This window comes from Streptopelia decaocto (assembly GCF_964273445.1).
Source record: "Streptopelia decaocto genome assembly, chromosome: 7".
Lineage (NCBI taxonomy): Eukaryota > Metazoa > Chordata > Aves > Columbiformes > Columbidae > Streptopelia > Streptopelia decaocto.
In genome coordinates, this window is record NC_138661.1 from 10,900,423 (window position 1) to 10,915,773 (window position 15,351).

General features: G+C 38.0%; 1 protein-coding gene across 4 annotated transcripts in view; it reads left to right on the top strand.

Moving 5' to 3' along the window:
- The window catches only part of PPP1R13B (protein phosphatase 1 regulatory subunit 13B), a 72,830-nt gene that overhangs the window by 52,787 nt on the left and 4,692 nt on the right, over positions 1-15,351 (top strand). Inside the window, exons 5-14 of one of the 4 annotated variants that reach the window (XM_082057901.1) lie at positions 923-1,024; positions 1,964-2,138; positions 2,524-2,720; positions 4,496-4,660; positions 5,490-5,670; positions 7,301-7,456; positions 10,673-10,842; positions 11,706-12,207; positions 12,825-13,594; positions 15,154-15,291. In XM_082057901.1, coding sequence (XP_081914027.1) covers positions 923-1,024; positions 1,964-2,138; positions 2,524-2,720; positions 4,496-4,660; positions 5,490-5,670; positions 7,301-7,456; positions 10,673-10,842; positions 11,706-12,207; positions 12,825-13,594; positions 15,154-15,291 — 2,556 coding nt within the window. The remainder of the gene's footprint in view (positions 1-922; positions 1,025-1,963; positions 2,139-2,523; positions 2,721-4,495; positions 4,661-5,489; positions 5,671-7,300; positions 7,457-10,672; positions 10,843-11,705; positions 12,208-12,824; positions 13,595-15,153; positions 15,292-15,351) is intronic. The other 3 variants (XM_082057902.1, XM_082057903.1, XM_082057904.1) reach the window with 3 other exon arrangements.

The window sequence follows — 15,351 nt, forward strand, 5'->3', positions numbered from 1 at the left end:
TTGTCTTGTTGCACTGCACTCTCTTTCCCGTGATGGCATAGTAAGAAATGTAGTTGAATGGAAGTAATTTAATGTATAGATTTAAATTATATTTGTTGCTAGAGCTATGAATATATTGAAACTGTGTTCATTTTTAAAAACACATAATATTTGGCCGCACACGTAATCACAGCATTATATAAATTTTAAATAATTTTCATTAGTTGCGTCTCTAGCGCAATTTTGTAAATGATTTGTTAGTTTTGAAATGCAAAAGGAGTGATAAAGCCCTACTAATATCTTGTCTTTTCATTCAGAGTTCGCTCATTAATAGCCACTTACTTATCCACAGGGTGTCAGCTTGACTTCACTTTGTACAGACTGTTTTTCACAGATTTTTACCTTAAATGCTCCAGTCTGCCAGGAAATTTCACTGTCTTTGGATGTGAGCTTAGTGACAGCCTTTATCTAAGCCTTTATCTGAGGGTTCTCTGGGTGTTATAAATAATGCCAACCACCAGTTAAAGCTGTCAAGGCACTGCCACTGAAAATGTTAGGAAAGAAGCTTTAGATTCCAATTATTACTTAAATTACCTCCTTGCATGTGTCTTATGACATGTGCCCTACCAGTACTGCGTACCAATTCTATGGAATGTCTTAACAGAGCATTGTTCAGTGTGGTATAAGGGCTTTTTCTCGTGTTTGTTTTGTCTCTTAGTGTTTTCCCCTTTCATTGCTTTTCCACTTTTTGCTTTTTCTGTCCCTGGTATGTGCATGGTCTGCGTCGTTTCTTTCTGCTCTGAGGCTCCTTACTCTTTCGTAGGTGTCCTCTGTGGACTGGGGAGGAGACTTCAGCCTTTCTCTGAGGAGTACAGATTTAGCTTCTCTCATCAGAACACTTAATATACATCAACGTATTAATGTAACATTTTGTGTTCTGCAGGTTGGGAATCCACGTGTTGAGCTCACTCTTTCTGAACTTCAAGATATGGCCGCCCGACAACAGCAGCAGATTGAAAATCAACAGCAAATGTTGGTTGCCAAGGTAATAATTATATACAGATCATAATAAATACAAATTTCCTTCAACATACACGTGGTTTAATGGATACAGAAAAACACATTCATTCTAGATAAGCTCAATGAAAGAGCTTGAGAAATCCATTGTTTTACCAAATTAATCTTAACCTAGGCAATATACAACATTTCAGTGTAAATGATACTATAACAACCTATGTCAAGCCAAGTCATGTGTTTTTTATAAAAATATGGCTAGGTTTGATTTGTCTCTTTTGTGAGGCCCACTTTGTGACCTGTGATAGGCCAGGCTTGACTCCAGTATAGTAACAGTGGGGTGAGATGAGAATATGCCCACTACATATATATTAACGTATTACATTTCCAAAGTCGCTGAGAGGTAAGAATCTGTTTTCAAAGCAGGGAGTGGGTTTAATGTTTTCAACACTGTTGTAGGTGTTGTAATATACAATGTGCTTTGGATGCCTGGAGAAAGGGACATTTTCCTGTGTGCCCAGCAGAAGGACTGTTGTTTAGAACCGGAACATTATCTTGTATTGGGTCAGCTTGTTCAAAATAGTCTGTTGGACATATTTTGTCGTTTTTGGGAAGGTGGATAACATCACTGGAGGTTCATTTTTGTAACAGCAGGAAAAGTGTTAATAGCATCAGAAAACAAATGCCGGAGGAAGCTTCACAGATGTGTTTGGATGACTGTTCAGGCTATGGTTGTATTTGCACGTATGTAAATTTGATATTTGGTCTAAGAAAATCTTGAATCTCTGCTCTAAAACAGGTTTGTTAAACAATGTTTAGAGTTTTTCTGGGAGGATTGATACACATTTTAGTTAAATACAACTTTTTCTAATTTCTGGAAATAAAAAGGCCACTGATGGGTTTTCTAAGTTAACTCTTCTTAAAATAGATGGGTAACAGGAACCTCTTGTCTAAAACCCCATTTTTTCAGGAGCAACGTTTGCGTTATTTGAAGCAACAAGAACGTCGCCAGCAGCAGTCCGTTTCTGAGAGTGAAAAGCTTCAAAAACTTAAAGAACGTGTTGAAACCCAGGAGACAAAGCTGAAAAAAATCCGTGCCATGAGAGGACAAGTGGACTACAGCAAGATCATGAATGGCAATCTGTGTATGTGGAACTTTTAAGTAATTTATTTAATTTACTATTCACTGCATGACTAGCAACTAATGCTATGTTGCTAGTCATTATAGCATTGAAGCAGGATTTCAGACAATGTTTTTTGTCTTACAGTAGGTGCTGTGCTTCTGTGAAATTTTTATACGATGTAAATTTTTGTTTGTTTTATATAGTCAGGCATAAAGTCAAAATAAGTCTATTCACTAACTGTTAGGAGATCTTATGACTGCTAGAAAATTCCCAAATATTTTATATGTGCATGCAGTTACTAGATTTAAAACTAGTGTGTTTGATGTACCAGTACCTGTAGAATTAAAAAACTGACAACTCTGCTTTACTTAATTGTTTTTTGTTATTTTTATCTTGTTAATTTTAGCAACTGAAATTGAACATATAAGTGCCATGTTCCAGGAAAAGCAGCAGGAGCTACAGGCTGCAGTGTTAAAAGTGGATCAACTTACTCAGCAACTGGAGGATTTAAGGAAAGGGAAACTGAACGGGTTTCAGTCTTACAATGGACAAATGACGGGACCTGCTGCAGTAGAGTTAAAGAAGTTGTATCAAGAGCTACAAGTAAGTAATGGAGAGATGCCATCTGGATGGTAGCCTTAGATTTTAAGAAGTTGTATTACTGCTCTTATGGGTGGCCATGTGTTTCTGTGACACCTTAGAAAACTGATGTATTGGAATGCTGTTAATATGTGTGGTTGTAGTTAGCATATAACCCTCCTTAAAACAGGATTTCATTAGCTTTAAAAACTAATTCTGATGTTGCTCACACACATAATGATGCGAAGTGTGTCAGTGTTCTGAAGGGCATTTCTCAGCCTCTAATACTGAAATACTGAATGTTGACATAACCTAGTATTTGTTCTAATCTCTCTTAAAACATTTTTTTGAAAATTCAATTTGTTGCTTTTCTGTTTTGCAAAGAACTGGGTGTAGCAGGCTCACTTAGATGTCATCTTAACTTGGAGACACGACTGGACAGTGAATAAAAGTATATTTGAAATACATTGTGAAAATATAGCTGTAATGTGTGGTGTAAAAAAAGAAAATACATAGGAATTAAATGACACATTTTAACAGAGTCATCGAAAATAGAGGCCACACTGTATTCACTGCCCTATATAGTGCACTACAGCTGCAGTATGTTCACACAATATTCCCTTTATCACTACCATGTATCTTCCTCCAAGAAGACTGTAACATCTGAAGTGTAGTTCTCACAAGGGAAATTAAATATTCCATTTACATTGAAATTTTGTCCAGCTTTTATGTTTAACAGTTACAGAATACTTAATCGTGTGCCAATGTGTCCGAATTTGAGGGTTTTTTTTTTACTTACTTATGTACTTGACTGTGATCAAGACAACAATTCTAATATATATATTTAGTATTTAAAAATTAATTTAAATTTCAAAACTAGTCTCATTTCTTTACTTGGGCGAATACAACATACAAATTAATCCATCACATGTTTCCAGTAATTAGGAATAAGGGTTCTTTTTCCCTCTCTTTCCCCTTTCTCCATTCACAGAAGGCATATCTGGCCTTTCGAGTATTTCTAAAGTGCAAAGATGCTCAACAGATTAGGATTTCTGTCTTGTGCTTCGCAGTGATCCCATACACACCTATCAAGACTTAAATTTGCTTCAGGGTTTATTTTGCATGTAACGTTACCATGAAAATTGGGCCACTGTCAGAGTTATTGAAGGTGTGATTAAATCCCAATGGGAAAGCAAGAGAAATAATTACAAAGACTGTCATGCTTGATTTAAACCATAAAAGTAATCCATGCTCTAATCTACTGGAAACCTGCTGTGAAGGTTTCAGCTTAATCCCCATCTAGAGAGGAAAATCTGTGCCCAGTCCCTGCACGAGCAGTTCATTGAACCTCCCATCCAGACAGCAGAAAATTTCATGTGGAACTGGAAACAGAATCAATAGCATAATTTATTTTACAAGTTTTCTATCACCTAGTTTTCATTATATTCAAATTGCCTGGTGGTTAAACATCACATTTTCTATTACTTAATTTTTCACAGTGGAATTCACTTCTGAAATGTATTTATGTCTAATTCTTCAATGCATTTGCTATAAATGAGGTGCAGTCTACAGGTGTTTAATAGGTATCCCCTAGTTTATTTATTTTTTAAGAGCTGTTCATGGTGCAAATGCTGATTTGACAGCCTGTGTGGAACCATAACATTAGATATGTCAGAACACAGCTGATCCAAGTGGCTTTGATTTTTTGAATACTGTGTTTAAAACAACTTGACAACAGACAAAACGAAGCAGGTGTCCTAAAAACTACTTTTTTTTCTTTTTTTCTTTTTTTTTTAAAGATTCGTAACAGGCTTAACCAGGAGCAGAACTCGAAGCTTCAGCAGCAGAAGGAACTCTTAAACAAACGCAATATGGAGGTGGCTATGATGGACAAGCGAATCAATGAGCTGCGGGAACGACTATACAAGAAAAAAGTTGAGGCACGTCAAAAAGAAAACATTCCTGTAAGATAAACTGTTAAAAGGGCCACACTTTAGTTTATCAAAGAGCCTATAAAAACTACACAGAATCTCACTTTTTTCCCAGCTGAGTAATACAATTACATCTAAAGAACTTTTTTTAAAAGTAGCAGGCTTCTGAAAACTACTGCAGGGTTCTGCATAGATATCAGAAAACTGTTAGGCAGAATGTGTTTCCGTTTATTTTTCTTCATGGCACAGACCATACTGTATTAAAAATTATAGTAGTTTATATTTCTAGGAATCTAAGTGTGATTATGGGCTGTGTTTCAAAGCATGGAAGCATCAGAAATTTGTTTTTTCATAAAATATTCATCTTCCAATATGGAAAACTGGTAAAAATATAAATTGTCTGATCAAGTTAGTCTTAATAGTTGTCTGGAACTTTGATTAGAAATCAGTTGCACAGTAGATCATTTATATAAGGACTAGAGAGATCAGTTCTGGATTCCTGTATGTATTTCTAGCTGGAGGTATTGCTTTTAAAAAATACCCCATACATATTTGATCATTTAAGAACTCATTTTAGTCCATTTGCCTAAGAAAGGCACAATGAAAGAGACCTTACACAGGTAAAGATTTCTACAAGAAAAGTATGTGGCTGAGAAATTTTAATTTTTGAGGTGTTGATTTTAGGGAATAAAATTTGTACTTTTTTTGTAGAAGCAGGAGTATGGTAACTTACTAATTAAGGTGCCTTAGCTACAGTGCACAGTACTAGATAATTAAATTTAGACCTCCTGTTCATGCACAAATGCCTAGATTACATGGAAGTTTACATTTCAATTCATCTGATTTTTTTTAATTTTTTTAGTTGAACCGTATTAATGGAACTTCCTCACCCCAGTCATCCCTGAGCGCTTCAGGAAGGGTGGCAGCAGTAGGACCCTACATCCAAGTCCCCAGTGCTGGCACTTACGCTGTACCAGTAGATCCAGTTAAACCGCAGTCCCTCACCATTGCTTCTAGCTCAACTCATGGAAGATCAAAATCTGGTAAGCACTTCAGTGTGGTGTTTGTTAATACACGTGGTTTGGAAAGGAGTACTCTTAGGATACCCAGTGTTGGCGTAATCTCTGTAGTGGAAGGAAGAGGCAAGTTTTCGATGCCTTGATACTGTTCTGGGAACTGGATGTTAGTCATTTGATGTGAGATGGTTTTGCCTGTTTCCATACATTTTTCTTAGGAGATGGAGTGTTTTCTTTGAAATGTTACTAGCTGGTACACTGCTTAAAGGAGCACATGTTCCTTCACAGATTCTGTGTTCTGTCTTTAAGAGCTATTCAATTAGTTTTTGTGTGTTTGAATATAATAATGAAGTCAACTTTGTGGCAAACTATATTTATAAACGACTATTTACGGTGTGTTGCTTTCAGTCAAGTAAAACAAACCTAGTGAACAAGTAAAACTAATGTTATTTCTCAGAAGGAGACTAAAGAGGAAAATAGAATTAAACTATGGGAGGTTTTTGCTCCAACTGAGACAGGAGAATTTGTGGTGCTTGAAGCATTTCTGAAATGGAATAACCTTAGCACTGATGCAGTTTACTGGTTTCTGCTTTCATTAGAGAAGGAGCTGCCCCTCCAGGGTACTCCCCAGAACTTGATGTCCAAAATTGGCTCCCATGTCTCCCATAATTAATAATTCCATCTACATTATAAAATAGATTTTTAAAAGTATTATTATTTACATTGGAGGGTGAAGGAAGCAGGTCTTGACATTTGTGCCTTAAGTTCTCATTCTGGCAAAGCTCAACTCTCTGCTCACATTGCAGCAAAATCAGAATTCTTTAGAAATGGTCGGCTAGGAAAATGCACATAATAGAAATAAAAATGCACAATCCATGGGTTTAAAACTGAATATTCCAGCAAAACTTGCAGCATGTTTCCAAATATTGAGGAAGGGACAGAGGGAAAACAGTCTGAACCTCTCAGTAGGAAAGACGGACCAAAATGCCACTGCTTAAAACCCCAAGATCAAGAAGTGAAACTATCCAAACAGAACTTAAAAACCCTCCAGTCTTTTCCATTTATATTAGTGATTTAACAATACTTTTAGTTTAATTCAAAAACTGTACAAACCCCATCACTGTGATTTTATGTAGTTTTAACCATATGGAATGACTTAACTGCAGGGTAAAGCGACAGATTTGCAGCAGTTTTGTTTTCAGACGTGGATTCCTCTTCCACATATGGGACATGACAGCTCAGAACTTTTAAGTTCACCCACCAAAAATAATTCCCTATTTTGTAAATATCAACCTCAGAAGATACACATACCCATTTCTAGACCTATCTTAGCAAGTTAGAGGATCTCTGAATGATGACAATTTGTTTTTATAAAAGTAATTATTCTACCTTAGGACTGACACTGTTTATTACTCTGAATGTACTTGAATAAAGTCCTGTAAGATATGTGTGTAGATAGATAGATAGATATGTAAGGAGGAGGTTTATGCTCCCAGAAAGAAAAGAAATTTAGTGTTTTTTTCAACTATCATGCTTTTATTTCTCATTGTCTGAGTGTTCCTGTTCTAATTTCTCCATTGTCATTGTTATAATTTTTCCACCGCTTTTTTTTCTTTCTTTTTCTGTGTAACTGGATCTGCCTTGGTGTGCCCGGTAGAGACAGACTGTGGGTGTGTGAAAAAGTCTCCAGACACCTGGAAGGTTTCTGATTTAGACATAATAGCGGATCCTATTCTGTCACCTCCCACTTCTCTTCAGTCTGCTGGTCACAATGTCATCCGCCTGGCACCTACTGTCTGTGACACCCAGCACTGTGAGTCCATAGAAGATCTCTGGCTAGGCTAAGAACGCAGTGTTTAATATGATCATCTGAGCTCTTGCATACAGATGCATATTAAACAGCATCTTTAGATCTTGTGTTGTGGTCTGGCATGCAGAAGATGCTGTTGAAATGTAAAATTGTTGAGAAGTTGCTTTTCGTCTTTGAAGGAAACACTTGCAGCAAATTAATCCTTGGGGTACTGGAGTGATATACTAGGGATGAGTTTTCTTCATTGAAAAACCTTGAAATTTCCTAATTGTTATTAGAAAATTATGGCAATCACCAAAGCATGTTTTAGTCTTTCAGGTTAGATGGATGTGTATTACATACAGGTTTAGCTTAAGTTACTTTGTGGGAAACTTTAAGTTTCCATGTTGCAGTGCCCCCAGAGCTGGGCTCAAAGCTCCCTCCGTCCAGGAGTCAGCACCAAGAATCTTGCTGACTTCCACTGCATAAAAATGTTATACTTGGTTTGCACTTCAGCTGCTGTAGTAAGTATCCTAGATCCAGACCTTTTCAGATAAAATCAGAGAAAATGCACTGAACCTTTTGTGTCTGCATGTCACTGATTTGAGTAAATGCCAAATGGACTGGTGGGAGTTGCAGTACACAGGCTGTTTGGGGCTCCTACAAGTGGTGGATTTGGAGGAGAACACAAAACCAGTTGGCTGCAATGACCATGGGGTGGCTGAGAGCAGGAGATGGCCAGGGCTTGTCAGTAAGGTGTTACCGTCAGACGACCAGGAGCGTTTGAGACCTTCTCGATCTCACCAAAGACAGCAGAAGGCAGAGGCCGGTCGGTCGCCTCCTCTTAGCACCTCCCGCAGCCTCTGGCACCGTGTCCCGCAGCTGCAGGTTGCAGCCGCAGCGCAGTTTGCTGCGTGAGATTCGGCGGAGGACGTGACATCCGCACTCCTAAAAAATGCATGGCAGTGGGCATGTCTGCCAGAGCGTAACATGAAGGACAGGAAGGTGGGAACAGCTACATTCTGATGTTTATATAAGTAGAATTAAAAAGAAGTTAGAGGAGAGAGAGTTTGAATTTACTTCCAGTCTGTTACGTCAGAATTTGGGGACGAACATGCTAATATTTGGAATTTGAAAGATTACAAAAAGTTTTTGTATAACTGTCTTTCTGAGTGTGGGCTTGTATTTGGAGGGAAGATAACCCGATTATTTAGGATTTTTGCTGTTATTTCTGTACGTGCTTTCTTAATAGCTAAAGTTATAGCTAAAGATGCTTTTGTGTTTTGTGTGAATCAGTTATAACACCTTTTACTGTTCTTCAAAACAAAAGTTTTACTGAACCGTAACCTTACTGGAGTTGTGGAACGTCTTGTGTATTTTGTACAGTAAATGTTAATTCAGTACATACATGAAAAATTTGCCATTATTTAGGGGTCAGAGTGTTTAGACAGTCATCTTTTCTGGTCCTGCTCTTGATAACCGAATTATTAAAAGCAAACCAACAAATAACCCAGCATGTCCAGTTCTTGGATGTTGCCAGTACTAAAGCTGGGCCTTGTTACTTCTTGGCAGTTTGCAAGTATGAAAAGTGATTTCTGGACCAAATACTGTTTTCTCAGTGTAAAAATATGCAAGTGATAACCCTATTTAAATGACCAACCACAAAAATACTCTTGCTCCGAAGTATTTATCTCTCAGAATTCAAACACAGTTGATCTGATTTTGGAAGTTTAATATATTGTAGGGTATGTGATCCTGAGGAATGGTCTACACATATAATTAAAAAATAATTAGTATGGTAGTTTAAATGCAGAGGTAAACTTTTTTTTTTTCTTACTTAAAAGTGATATGATTTTAACAAGCCTATAAAGAGGTTTATGGGGTAATAGAGTGAATTTGCACTCAGAGTGAAAACATTCTGTAGTAGTTGTCAAGAAATCTGCAGGTTGCAGGGGGAAGGAAAAGGGAGACTCACAGAGGACAAGGCTCACAGATAGGAAGTAGAGAGGTGACGTTAAATTCACTATAATTAGAATGTTCCTATGCAGCTTATTCTGAGACTATGGCAAAGAATTCTAGAAATAGCCCTGCTGATTCAGTTTTCTAGGGACTTAAAACTGAAATGAAATGGGAAATTTTACCATTAAATACCTGATTTTCATTTGATGTTGTCGTTCTATGGGGTCCAGAAATCTCAGTAAATCCCCCCCATACACCCCCCCACCCCGATTTGAGTTGTTAACCTTTAGTAAAGTGAGTTACACGTTACATGTTGTCTTTACTGATCCTAAGTGCTCCACTAAAATAATTACAGGCAAGAGAGAAGGAGAGATGATCTCCAGTCTCTTTAGAGAAACTAAAGTTTAATCTTTCAAAGGCAAATCAAAGCCTTAGGATCTAACCTGGGATCCATTTAGTTACTATAAAAACAGATCTAATTATCAGGCTATTTAAACTCCTACTTCCATAGAGAACAGAAACTAAACAGTCTCATGCAGTTAATAAAGTAACGTATCATTACATCTAGGACTTCATTAAGGATTTGTTGCTTCAGGTCATGTACAGCTATGCATGTTTTTTTGGCATATGAGAAAGATAAAAGCCCATGACTTGTATCTTGACACTGTGAGTTGAAGTTGTCAGCTGGCTTTATAAATTTCTTTAATATTAAATCTCTGGGGCAATTCTAATCAGGTGAGTATTTTGAGGAAAAACAAAAGGTAAGTTAACCACCACTTAGAGTGAAGGAATGTTTGGTTTTGTTCCGCCTCATTGTTGAAAGGAGGTTTTACATACTATGAAAGTTTAATTCATAGTTTGAATTTGGAGTAAGTCCACTTGGAGCTTACGTAGACTTAACATTTAGCATAATTTGACTGTGTCTCTGCATAGTACCAAAAGAAATACATTGATGAAGTGTTTCTAAAAGGATTTTTGTTCTGAACTTGTTTGTCTACTAATAGTAGAATATGGAACGCTCAAACCAAAATTTTTACCATCCATTTTCTATAGAAATTTTCAATGCAATCTGCATGCCAAAGGGTAATGAACAGCATATTGTATGTAGTGACTGGGCTTTCAGTATTGATTTCTGAATCAAACATTAGTAGTGATTTATCTCATTTCTGGAATCAAATTAATGCTGCTGTAATCTAAGCTATTCCGTTTCCTATGTTCTTTTGCTTGTTTGCAATGGTGGTGTGGATTATCTTAAATATAGTACCTTTGTCTGTTTTCAAGCTACTGATGGAAATTGGCCAATACTTAAACAGAGCTCAACCCCTGTGGTAAAACCCCCTCAGATCTCCAACGCAGACTGGAAAGAGTCAAGCATGGATACAGCTTTAAAACAAGGAACTATATCCAGCCAGCCTTTGCCAACCTCAGTATTAGGAAGCACGGATAAGCTGGTGGGTTTCGTCTGTGAAATATCTGTAGATCTCTTTTGCTGAAATAGTGAACCTTTGGCTTCCATAGCTGAACTCACTTCAGTTACCTACACATTGAGTTTCCCTGCTGATGATTATTTAAAAATTCACAAAGACTATTACCTTTGCATTCTTCCTATTCTGTTCTGTTCTTATCACATTACAATTCATATTTCTTTTTCAACTTCAATAGTTTGTATTCTTTCCTGTTCCTGTGCATATCTGGTCTCCCCTTTTCTCTCCCTTTGCTTCTCCTAATCATTTCTCCCACCTTTCTAGTTTTCTAATTCAAATTCTTGTTACTATTTTTCCTTGGTGTGGATTATCACTTTTTCAGTGCGTTCTTTTTCTCTGAAAAATCTCACAAGAGGAGTCATTAAATCCATCCTTGAGTGAGTCCACTGGTGTTGTCTGTGTGTACTGTTGTTATAGTACTTTATAAATTCTTTAAGACTGTAAGCTTTAAAGAATAAGGACTTTGTCTTTAAACAGTTTTGATAAACTTTGTTATCACACTACATATTATCAAATACATTATCAACTATATACTGAGATGAAGAACCGTGAACAAGTTATTCAGGCTTTGGAAGTACACAAATAAGTTTGGATTCATATTAACGTACTATAGCTGAAGATGCCTTTAAACAGTGGCATCTACCTGACGTATGATGAGGTCTTGTGATAAAGTCAGGTAGAGTCATATCCAGTGATTCGAGAATAGGAATTGTTTCTATTGACTCCTTTGCCATCGCACATGATTATTAGTGTGTTTTGTTGAATGAGGAATATTCTTGCTCACAAGTATTTTATTAAATGGTATATATGTTTTTGTTGTTCTTACACAGGGTCTTGACCTGGGGAAGGTGCCACCACCAATTCCTGGTGTAAGCAAGCAGTTGCCTCAAAACTATGGGACGTATCCAAGTCCAGTTCCCTTAGGAACAAGTTCCACAAATTCCCTGGAAAGAAGGAAGGACGGCAGCCTGCCCAGACCTGGCACAAGTATAACAAATCGGCAACGACCTGTTCCGCTCCCGCCGCCGAGCAACGTACATCAGCCCAGCTCTTCGCAACAGATTCAGCAAAGAATTTCTGTACCTCCCAGCCCCACATATCAGCCTTCAGGTTCCCCCTTGTTTCCAGGAGGAGACGGCAGGCCAGAACTCCCGCTGACTGTGGCAATCAGGCCATTTCTAGCTGATAAAGGATCACGACCTCAGTCTCCCAGAAAAGGGCCACAGACAGTGAACTCCAGTTCCATTTACTCAATGTATCTCCAGCAAGCAACACCACCAAAGAATTATCAACAAGCTGTGTATAATACCTTAAATAAGTCAGTAAAAGCAGGTAGAATATATTTTGCTTTTTTTCCCTTTGAAATACTGTTAAGATCTACTTATTCGTTTTAGTTTACTGTCCGTATCAGTTTGGAAAAACTTGTCTAAATCTGTGAGAAGATGAAAGAAATCTTTTATGTATACAGCATGGCATAGAAATGATCCCATAAATAAGTATCCATCCAGTTACCTTTTATTTAAAACAAGATGCAATTAGAACAATACAGTCTGGATACTTTAGCGATACTTCAAGAAATAAGTTGAAAAAATAGCATCTAGAGAGGAGAGTTTTTCTCCTCCTAACTGTGGGATTGTCCTATGCAGGGACAGGAGTTGGACTTGATGATGTCCCTTCCAACTAGGGACATTCTATGATTCTATACTGTTTCCTCATAAAAGAGGAAAAACATTCCAGGTGTTACTCGTAGCTTGTATTTGTAAGAATCATCACAATCATCAACAGGTGAGTATTTCTGTTTTGATAGGTTCCAATAGGATTGATTTTGATTTTTTTTTTCTCTGTTTTAGTGTCAAGTAGCAACAGAGACATACGTGGTTTCTTTGCAAATATTTTATTATGTAATTTGAGAACAGTTCTTTACTGTTTTCCATCTTTCTTTTCTTCAGTTTATGGAAAACCCGTTTTACAATCTGGTTCGACGTCTCCCTCACCCTTGCCATTTCTTCACGGTTCTTTGCCTGCCCAGACTTCCTCCCAGCCACAATCTCAGCCTCAGACTGAGGTCTCCGACAAAGATCAAGAGCTGGAAACTGCTCCACCATCCAGTGAAAACAGCAATGTGGAGAACATTCCTCGTCCTCTCAGCCCTACTAAGCTCACACCCATTGTGCATTCCCCCCTGCGATATCAAAGTGACGCTGACCTTGAAGCTCTGAGAAGAAAACTGGCCAATGCTCCCAGGCCATTAAAGAAGCGCAGTTCTATCACTGAACCAGAGGGCCCAAGTGGACCCAATATACAAAAATTATTGTATCAGCGCTTTAATACTCTCGCTGGAGGAATAGAAAGTGCTCCTTTTTATCAGCCAAGCAATCCCCAGGACTTCATAGGCATCTTAGCAGATGTTGACAACGGTAATGCCAGTACCAATGGCAATATTGAAGAACCTATTTCTGTGCAACCTACAGTTCCTCTTCCTGATGAGCCGCCGCCCCCTTCGTCAGATGCCAATGATAATGAATTACCTTCTCCTGCTACTGAGGAACTGATAAGCACTGAAACCACAAATCAAACATCCGAGACAACTGAAGATAACAACAACAATCCTGCTATAGTTCCTTCTACCGAACAGTCACCCAGTCCCACACCTGAGGTCAGTTCTCCAGTAGAAGAGGAAGCTCCTGTGCCACCTGCTCTTCCTCCTCCGCTTCCTCCAGTAAGTAGCAAAGCAAAAAGACAGTTTTGTGAACTACAGAATTAGCAGTGTGTTTAAGCCTGACTGGAAGACAATGAGCTTATGCTAAATGCTACGTTTGCACTTCAAATTTCATGATAGTAAAATAAAAGAAAACCAGAGGGGCTCCAAGCACAATTCTGATGGATTTATTTCCCACTGTACGTGTTTATTAAGGAAAATACGCGTATAGGCAGCAGGAGGTTGCGTATCTGCTTTAGGCTGTAGAACTTTTTTTAGGATATATTCTTGTAGAACTAATTCTGGGATCTCAGAGTCTGTTAAAAATATATTTTTGTTGTTTCCCTGGGCCTACAAAGATGACTATTTGTGTGAAACTAAGGGTGAACTGTGGCAGTGGGAAGCTTTTTAATTTACAAGCAAGCTGAAGTACCTGTTGTGGGAGAATTGCACTGCTGTTCCCCTCTCGGCAGAGAGATGTGAGACCAGGGCTGACAATACTAACAGCACCGCGGCTGACTTGTTCTAGCAGAAATGTTTTTCTAATGGGCTTGTCACATAATCTGAATTGCTTTTAAAGTCCGTCCTCCAGCTGCACCAAGATCTTTTAAATACTTGTCATTACCAAAATCTACAGCATATGGAGAGTTGAAAATAGGGCTGTGGATATAACTCGTGTTAACGTTGGTTTCAAAGAATCTCTCTGCTTTTTGATTCACGTGGGGACCTTGCATCCTTGCATTCCTCTGACAATTTGACTGCAATGTGCACAGGGCCTCATAGGCATTTTCTATGAGCACAAAGGGGCCAAGATACTTCTTGGAGAATGGAATATGTTAGCAACAGCTATTACTCATCCTGTGAGAGGTTTATTTTCCAAACTGAAGTAGCCATACTAAATGGGAGCATAAATGAAAATGGATCTTGTAGTGCTAGAGACTAAAAGCACTCTATAAAAGCTGTAATTAATAACAGACTTTTTTTTTTTTTCTGGCAAGTGACAAGGACACGTGGATGATTCAGAATATTCTGAAAACATATTTGAATGTGTTTCAAATCTTGAGAATGCTGCTTCTGGTAATACCAGCTAGAATGTCACGTAAAATAGCTTCGTGTTCTGTACTTTTCTTTCCCACAGCAACACTCTTCAATATTAACAGCAGATACTTTTGCCAATTCAGGGCAAAGATTCCTGAGTAGAGACTGATACTCAGGTGTAATTGTGTCCTGGTTTCTAGTCTAAGCAGAAGGTTTGACAGTGTCTCAGACAACCCACCAGAAACACATTCAGCTTATATTAGATACAATTAAAATAGTGGTGCTCAAAAACCACTGAATTAAGTACTTTGCTTGTACTCACTCCCTTTGATTAGAAGCTTCTAAATGATATTGGCCTGCTTTTTCATATTTTAACTGAATAAGACATATTAAGATATCAAGCCTCTTGTTTCAAGACTTTATAATAGTTCCAGTTACCATTTCAGTTGGATGGGATCCCTAATCTAGTTTAAAATTAACTGAGTTGTTTGTAATACTTATGCAACCTGAAGTGATGCCCTCCAACCCTCATCTCTCCTCAGACAAAACGTACCAACTTGAAGAAACCGAACTCGGAAAGAACAGGCCATGGTTTGAGAGTGAAGTTCAACCCCTTGGCCCTCCTGCTAGATGCTTCTTTAGAGGGAGAATTTGATCTTGTACAGCGAATCATATATGAGGTGAGCTTCTAAACAATGGCAACCTCTTTAATATTTAGGAAAAAGAGAAGAGATGAAGTG